The sequence below is a fragment of the Mercenaria mercenaria genome, chromosome 5 (genome assembly GCF_021730395.1).
Source record: "Mercenaria mercenaria strain notata chromosome 5, MADL_Memer_1, whole genome shotgun sequence".
NCBI lineage: Eukaryota > Metazoa > Mollusca > Bivalvia > Venerida > Veneridae > Mercenaria > Mercenaria mercenaria.
In genome coordinates, this window is record NC_069365.1 from 1198793 (window position 1) to 1208219 (window position 9427).

The 9427-nt window shown below is 32.1% G+C and overlaps 1 protein-coding gene across 1 annotated transcript; it reads left to right on the forward strand.

Annotated features, from left to right (window-relative positions):
• LOC128557430 (metalloproteinase inhibitor 2-like) lies at positions 1-9072 on the forward strand. Its single transcript, XM_053544802.1, has 5 exons — positions 1-172; positions 5683-5780; positions 6011-6104; positions 8632-8765; positions 8972-9072. Exons 1-5 carry the CDS (start codon positions 58-60, stop codon positions 8999-9001), a joined length of 471 nt encoding a protein of 156 aa, XP_053400777.1. The 5' UTR covers positions 1-57; the 3' UTR covers positions 9002-9072.
• Positions 9073-9427: the final 355 nt, after the last annotated feature.

Here is a 9427-nt window from a genome sequence, read left to right on the forward strand (position 1 = left end):
GACGTTGGGCAAACTGAGACTCATTTGCGATTTCGTCCTGGAATATAACGGTCCGTAATGGAAGCAAAAATATTGCTAGGATTTCTAGTGTTTGCGACTTTATGCCATCTTGGATATTCGTGTTCATGTTTGCCTATGAGTTTTACGAAGAAGTATTGCGATGCCGACTTCGGTTCGTTTCATTTAGTATTTGTTTAAATGATGGCGACACTCTCATGGATGTTTTTGTAAAAATAAGGTCCTCTCAACATTTCTTGATATGTTTTGTAATTGTACCGTTTGATGTGTATGTATAGGCAAATTTGTACGTTAAACTTGGTGGACAAATTATTGCATTGCACGATAAACATTTGATTTGTAAAAGCAAAACACATTGTTACCTATCGTCATGATTGATCTAGATGGTCAAGATATAGTACTGAACTGTTCAAAAATATGGACAAAACACAAGATGTATTTCAACGACAATTGATATGAAAAATCTGATGTAACACGTCGATTATTTTCCAACTGTTGCTGTTAAAGCTCAACATGTTAGCAGCATTAGACTTAGACATATTCTTCCCTTTTCTGTTTTCTTTTAGATTTTCACTACTCAATTTTAGAGATAGTATAGTGTTTTGGTGTTCATTGTATTAGCACAACATACTGTTAGAGATGGTTTAGTGTTCATTGCACTAGTACCTATCACTGTTAGAGATATTTGAGTGTACATTGCATGAGTACCTATCACCGTTAGAGATGGTTTAATGTTCATTGCACTAGTACCTATCACCGTTAGAGATGGTTTAATGTTCATTGCACTAGTACCTATTACTGTTAGAAATGGTTAAATGTTCATTGCATTAGTACCTATGTTAGAGATGATATAATGTTCACTGCACTTTTACCACTTACTGTTACAGATGGTTTATTGCACTAGTACCACTCACTGTTAAGGATCTAAAAAACATTTATCCAGCAACAAATGGACAATATTTCAACTAATAAACCGTAAGTTAAAATTCACCAGCGTGGCTGAAAACATATTAGCATAGAAATATAGAAAGCTCGAACTGTTTTCACATATCAGCGACAGTCAGATAAAATAATAATATCAAATGTGTATCAATGTCGTATTATGTTAGAATTAGAAATTTTTACTCCTGTAGCGGTCGTTCATAATGATTAATATCCAGATATAGACTTTTCAGCTTCGACAACTGTCGCTGAAATAGTTTAATCATATTTTATTTGCTCTATACATATTTACATTAACAGAACATATACACAGCATAAAGAAGTAAAGCAAAAAGGGTTGGGCAACAAGTTCTTACAACATTAATGAATGCCCTCCCCTAAGAAAAAACATATAAAAGTTGATCGGACAATTATAACCTAAAGGAGCAAAATACAATGTAAATGAGCAATATTTATGTTTTGGTTGCTTAAAGACCTTATAAGAAAGAAGAAAAGAGGTCGAACAGATTGAAGAAGTTGACACAAGGATTAAGAACGAGTTTTAGAGTCACGAGGGATGTAATTAAGGACTATTAATGATACACATCCAATTACTATTCAAAACGATTACTATGTATTATATAATTTTAAACTTCGATGAATAGTTCTTCATTTTCCTCTGGTAACAGCACATGTTTTTCCCAATAACAAACAGTCCAAGTTCAAAGGATGAAAATGTCGTGTCAACCTAAATAGATTTATGCGTTGTTCGTTAAAAGTTGGACATTGAAAAAAGTAATGCTCAGCATCTTCGCATACGGCTCCACAGTGACATGTTGAATTTTCACGAAGATTTAAAAAAAGGTCATTGTTTAAGTTACTGCAATTGTTTCTTATTCTTGCATGATATACTGAATAACGTCTTTCATCCACAAGATAATAAGAAGGAACAGGCGGTAGTTGAAATGTTTTCTTTAATCTACATTTGAAAATACTTAGTGATGGTGAATTCCGAATTTCAAATTCAAGATTGTTCCATAAGGAAATTGAAGATGGGATAAATGAATACGAGTATCTGGGTTCTCCTAGCAATGATAATATAATCTTCACTATTACGTAGATTGTACGGTACATTTTCTGTAACAATGTTTGGAAAAATTCTATTTATGTAATCTGGTAATAGATCATTGTGTCCTTTAAAAATTGTAATTAGTTTTTGAATTTTTCTTATATCAGAAAGTGACACCCATCCTATTTCAACAAGAAGTTTATTGATAGAAACTGATTTGGTTAAACCTGTAACTATTCTTGCAGCTTCATACTGAAGTCTTTCTAATGAAAGTTTTTCATATTCAGTGCAGTCATCCCAAACGACAGATGCATATTCTAATATAGGTCTCATGTAAGATTAATAGATTTGGTTTAATGAAACTCTTTTTAACCTAAATTTAAGTGCCCTCATTGAACCAAGTACCTTAGAAGCTGATGCAGAAATATTATTTATGTGTTCGTGCCATTTGCAATCCTGACTTAAAGTTAACCCAAGGTGTTTGTGATGTTGGACGTAATCTAATTTTATGTCATTAAAATATAATTTTGGTTTTCTAAAGGATCTTAAGGAAAAGAACATAACTTCAGTTTTTTTGGGATTGAACTGAACTAACCACTGTTTTGCCCACTCATTGATCTGCCTTAGATCGTTATTTAACGTAGTTTCAATATATTCAATGTTGCTTGAGGTAACAGCAAGGGAGCTATCGTCAGCAAAAAGTCGCGTAACACTTAAAAGATTTTCTGCGATATCATTTACATAGATTAAGGAAAGTAAAGGGCCTAACACTGAGCCTTGCGGAACTCCAGCATTTATAAACTTTGATTGTGAGAAACTAGAATTGATAAATCTTTTTGATTTCTTAATGTTAAATAATCAGATAACCAGGACCATAAGTTTCCTTCAATGCCATATTATTTAATTTTAAATAAAAGACCTTTGTGTCACACACTATCGGACGCTTTTGATATATCACAGAAGATCATGCAAGTTGGGATTTTATTATCTAGACCATATGTTACTTGGTTGTACATGTCTATAAGCTGATAAACCGTTGATCTGCCCGTTAAGAATCCTGACTGATTATTATAAATTAGGTTGTTAAAGTGTAAATAATTATATATATGTTTATATACAACACGTTCCATCACTTTACCCACGCAACTTATCAGAGAAATAGGTCTGTAATTGGAGGGTAAGTTTCTATCCCCTTTTTAAAAAAGTGGAATTACATTAGCAGATTTCCATATGTCTGGATATATACCTTCATTTAGAGATCTGCTAAATAATAAACATAAAGGTTTACACACTGATTTTGCTGTTTCCTTTAACATTTTATGACTTATTTCATCTGGACCGTTGGCTTTATTTGTGTTTAGAGACTGTAAAATATCCGATATTTCTACTTCGGTTATAATAATATTTTCTATCAAATTATCGGTTTCCCTTACATTAGGAGGAAGGGCTGATTCTGAATCATCAATATTTGATATAGAAACAAAGTAATCATTTAAACAATTTGCTATTTCTAAATCTGAAAAAGCATAATTATAATTTTCACATTTTAACGGCGGTATGCTTTCACATTTATCACTATTATTTTTATCAACATTTTTACCATTTTCCAGTATTGCCTCGGATTACTTGTATTGAGATCACAAATATTTGTTTCTAAATTGTTGAAAAATAATTCCTTTGCAAAAATAATTCCTTTGCATGTTTCTTTAGGTTATTTACTTTGTTGCGAAATTTTTTAAAAATGTTCCAACCAGATTCACGTTTAGTACGAATAGACTTTGATTTTTGGCGGTCTCTCTTTCGCGAATAACGACGAATTTCACTGTCATACCAGGGCCGATCATTTGGTCGAATTGTTACAAAAGATGTTGGTATACATTGTTTAGCAAGCTCTAAAAAAGTCGAAGTAAACATTGAACTGGCATTGTGTAAGGAACCTAATAATAGAAAGGACCAGTCAGTATTAGATATAAGTTCATTTAGTTTATTGAAATCTGCACGCTTATAATTCCAAACCCTGCGTTTATATGGTGCTGAACACTTTAGTGACATTTCAATATGGACGTATGTTCCAAAATGATCACTAATATCATTAATAGTTGGATATACACCTGAATTGCAACTTATAATTTCATCCGAGAGTGCTATTGGATCAGTAAGTGTAGACGAAGAGTTTGAGACGCGAGTAGGTTCTTCTATGATGTTGTACATATTATTAATCATCAATACATCCTTAAATTTATGATTACTATCGTTTAATTGATCTTCATTTATGTCTCCTAATAATATAATTTTTGTCGATATTTCAAATGCCTTTTCTAAACATAATTCTAATTTGTTCCAAAATTCTGCAGAACTATTTGGGGCACGATAAACTGTCCCTATTAAGTATTGACTACTCCTGTCCTTAACAGCTATCCATAGTGACTCTGGTAGATAATTTTCAAGTAAATTTAACCTAACAGATATTAGTTTTGATGAAACAGCAATATAACCACCTGAATGTGCAGTATTATCTTTTCTGTATATTTCATATCCTTGAATAGTTAACGATTCATCTGTAATACTAGTAATATTGTTTAAATGAGTCTCAGTGAAATATAAGACATCAAAATCTAGTAAAAAGTCTTTAACAAAGTCTAATTTATGCCTAATACTTCTTATATTTTGATGGAAAATAGATAAACATTGATTTTGGTTGTTACCCGGCCCTGGGTTTAATTCAACATTTCCTGAAAGTAGAAGGAGATAGATAACAATCAACAGATATAGTCTGTTATCAAAGACAGCTTTGGAAATTAATACATGACATAAGAAACAATAACTTTTTGTTCAGACATATCTAAACTTGGGATGAAGCTGCAATTAGTTTTTGAGACTATAAGAAAAAGTAAGAAATATTCTAATAAACCAACAATCAAGTTAATAAACACTTTCAAACACTTAATAAACGTATGTATTGGTAGACTCATATACAGACGTTTATGTTTTTGTTCCCCCTGAATACAGTTATAAAAGGACCCTATTGCTGCTCTGTACGCACTTACATAATTACCCATGTAAATATACATGGACAATAATGCAAACACAGAACAGCAACAGAAGAACAACTAGACTTGTTCCGTCCAAGTGTATAATAAACACTAAACCATCTCTAACAGTGAGTGAACTAGTCCAATAAACACTAGAGAATCACTAACAGTGAGTGGTACTGGTGCAATGAATTCTAAACCATCTCTAACATTGAGTGATGCTAGCACAATAAACACTTAACAATTTCTAAGAGTGAAAGATACTAATGCAATAAACACTAAACAATTTCTAACGGTGAAAGGTACTAGTGCAATAAACACTAAACAATCTCAAAAGTACTAGTGCAATGAACACTAAACCAACTCTAAAGTGACTGGTTCTAGTACATTGAACACTGGACCATCCTTAACAGTGAGTGGTAGTAGTACAATGAACATTAAACTATCTTTATCAATAGGTGGTATTAGCACAAGAATTAATAACTACAGCGAAAAAGATAATACAAACGTTCCTTAGAAAAAAATACTTCGTTTAACAGCACATGTTCGTATCATTTCAATCTACTAAGAATTTTAACCTTCAGTAATGTCAAAAATATGTTTTTATTTAAGATTGGTAACTTTCTATTTATCTACTTACAGTTGCAAAAGTTCGAGTAAGAAGTAATCTGAAAAACCCCAGTGGGCAACAGGACTTCAACGACTTCTACAATATACGGAGGATAGGTGCTCCTTGGAAAGTAAATTTAAATAAAAAAAAACTTTTGTAAAGTATCATTTCTATTCTATATATAAATACAGTGTAACAGCCAATGAAATGCTTACTGCAATTCTGCTCCGCATCAATGAACTTAAACAATGTATATTGCTTTGTATATAGGTTAAGCTAACTTACCTGTCATGTCAGGACGTTACATAAACGTTGTCGGTTGACAGTAATAAATGTTCCTCTTGTTAATTATTCTTTAAGGGTTCTGTCAAACGAAGAACTCGCGTGTATACAGCCAGCAATGATGCAATGTGTGGCGTATACTTGCAGAAAGGAAAAAAATACCTACTTGCAGGTACTGTAGTATGTTTTACACGTTTCAGCGTGTCAGTTATTAACGCTTTGCCTTAATTAAAGTTTGCAACACGGTGAAAGTACTTTCCAAAGAGAGTTTTCTAGTTTCGGAATGTCCTTAGTGACCATAGAGTTGTGAACTTAATACTTTATGAAGTTTCCGATTTATTTTTTGTTTGTTTTAGATTTTCAGTACATATTTTCGAGGTCGACATGGATGTATATTGACCATAACCAATGTTATGAAAATATGATTTAGTATTGGTGAAGCATATTTTATTACAAATGTACTTTACTATCAAAGACTTGGTATTCACTAAAAAACTAGTTGTCAAACAAATAATGAAAATGTGCACTAGACTAAGAAAACAATGAAATCGTTAAAAAGAAAATTTGGAACAAAAACAACAAAAAATTCAAATTAATCTTGTTCACAGTGTTGTACAAGTATATTTCTTTATTATCAAAGTCTGCCACTGTATTATGGCGGTAAAACCAAATTATTGACATTTCAATACAATTTTATCAGACGCCGCCAGCGGCGTCGAGTATATGAGATACACTTTCATTTTGAACCATGTAATGATGGCAGTGAATAGTTTCGAAACGATAAATAGAACACAGTGAATAGTGTGCTAAAGGACATACGATATTGCACAATATATTTTAGTGAATAAATTTGCTTTGATTTTGTATGACAAGTCAGTTGCTCTGGTTGTATTATATCTTGTTACTTGTTTCTTTTTTTTAACTTTTATAAATATAATTTCTATTATAGTTTATTTTGTATCTGTCCATTCCTGTCTAACTAGAAAAAAGATTTTCATTAAAACATTTTCTACACTCTGGCAGTGGGTTATAATGCTTGCTAAATTTCTTGTAACCAGACACTGACATATTTCTAGTAATCTTACGGTTCAACAGAGAGGACTTCAGGTTTACCGTTCGTCTTCTATGATATTCCAAAAGTATATAAGAAAGGTTCGTGATATTTGCTTTGTGTAGGGGCAACATAGAGATAATGCAGGTTATATTATTATTTTCTTGGACAAAATTTTTGGTTGCTTTGGCGACGGAAACAGTGAAATGCTGTGTATAATCTGAATACTGAAATATATAATGTATGTTACTAAGGTCTATGAAACTTTATCAGTGAATAGAAAACATTACATTACGATAATAAAAATAATGGTTTCTGTGAACCACAACTCTGAAACTCCATACACATGTATCTGCATATAAGAACTTTCCACATATACTGACCTTAGTTGGTGAAATAATTACTTTAAATTTGTATGTAAAGTGACCACTTCTCCACAATGTCAATGTCATTGCAGGTAGAGGATTCGTATTGCAGGGTAATACTTCTTTATCATGTTTATTCTTGACTGTTTTTTAACAGTTTATAACATATACTGTACTATGTGCTAATGGTGATAATTTGTAACCAGTCAGTCTAACACAGTAATGATCAGGTAATTTCTCATATTGCAGTAAATGTACTTCAGACACAACATTTGGCTGCGTCTTTGATGCTTGCATCAGTTAATTTCATTGTTACATTTGAAGGATATTTATATAATAACTCCTGTTCATATTGATCAGCAAATGCGCACATTGCAGGGAAATTTTGGTTTAAGGTAATTTTGAACGTTTGATAAACCAGAATTGACGACAATGCGTTGTTTATCCGGAAAACCTAGAATAATGCTTTATATCCATTATACAGGTAGCATACATTTTGCCGAATGCTCGCTATATTAGGTGTTAAACAGTAAGTGCTACTTTTAAGTTAATTTTCATTGTAGAAATTTTCATTTTATCAAACTTAATCAATCTAATAACTAAATACAAGCAGCAATGATAGGACTTCAATTTATATTTGGCGATTTTTAAAAAAAATAAGCCCTGGGATCTATTTTTATTAGGTCATATAATTGAACACGTGCTAACAGTTTCATTAAAAGCTACATTGTTGAACCTTTTCTTTACGCAAAAGTGTCATAGAAAGTGCTATTATCCCATACAAGCCCATTGTCAAAATTGACCGGAGAAACATTATTTTCAAATCGGTCTAACAAAAAAAAATACAAAAAAACAACAATAAAGAAAAGACGAAGCACATCATGGCTGAATTTCTTAAAATTTTACATGTGTAAAAGCAGATATGAATAAGCACCTCGTAATAATTGCCCACAAAATGTGAAACGCTGTAAAATGTGCTATGAATATATAACTGGTCTTTTTATGATGTGTGTTTGCAAGTTTATGTATAGTCACCATTGGTTAGATATGTGGGCCATGTTAGTAATTTTTAGATGGAGGCTAGTACAAGATAAGGAAGACATTCCTATCCCAGGTGATTCCCTGGTTCTTTAGTGTGTTAGGTGAAAAGCACACTAAGTGCATTTTGGTTGGAAGAGCGAGGGCTCGAGCATATGACGCCTCGTTTCGTAGTCAGACAGTGTGACCTACTGACTACTGCGTCCCTTTTTCTTTTTATTCATTTTGTAATGTTCAATTTAAAGGTAACATGGTTGGAAATAAATTGAGAATTAACCTGTGCTCGTCTATATATGAAAGGACACCACTGTCACGGCAGATCAGAAAAATGAAGAAAAACAGACGACTTTGCATACCTACTATTTTTAATGCAAACAAGGTAGAATAATTAAAGTACATTTATCTTGTAATTTTGTATGATTTTAGGTTTAATGCTTGAAAATGGCATTTGAGGAGCTATGAAGAATGAAAAATTTTGTAATGAATAAATTCTAAAATATTGTTTCCTGATAATAGCCATACATATATTTGTATACGTATATTTGTTTTTTTTTTTTTTACTTCAGTTTGATTCTTTCCTTACAGTTTAGGGCGGCGAGGACAAGCGGAAAATAGTACAACTTTCAAAGACCTCAAATACGTGTAATTCTTGCAATTTAGAAATAAATTACACCAAGATAAATTAACATCTTGTTCGTTGTCTATTTCCAGGAACTTTGAAATCTTAAACTGCGAGTACTTTTATTTGTATATCAATCGTTTCAGAAACCATTTATTGTTATTCTTCAGCTCAATATTGTTTATTTATTTATTAGTGAGACAGTAACATATTAAAGAAGCTGTATTAAACGCGATACAATCTACAAGTTTAACGTTTGTGTTAAGGTAGTGTCCGTAATTACAACCGGTAATTTCTGTTCAATTACGCTTTCTTGCACTCTTCGGTTGTAATGTAAAACCATTCCTCGTATAAGCTACGGTTGAAGAATGCTGAAACAACAGACGTGCATACGAAATCGAACTGAAATTGCCAGTTTATTT

What these genes read in the sequence shown, in the direction of transcription:
- LOC128557430 (XM_053544802.1), top strand. Translation starts at nt 58, where the DNA reads ATGGAAGCAAAAATATTGCTAGGATTTCTAGTGTTTGCGACTTTATGC. An exon ending in GGATAGGTGCTCCTTGGAAA is followed by an intron (nt 5,781 to 6,010) that starts GTAAATTTAAAT and finishes TTATTCTTTAAG; the next exon opens with GGTTCTGTCAAACGAAGAAC. An exon ending in CTATTTTTAATGCAAACAAG is followed by an intron (nt 8,766 to 8,971) that starts GTAGAATAATTA and finishes CTTTCCTTACAG; the next exon opens with TTTAGGGCGGCGAGGACAAG.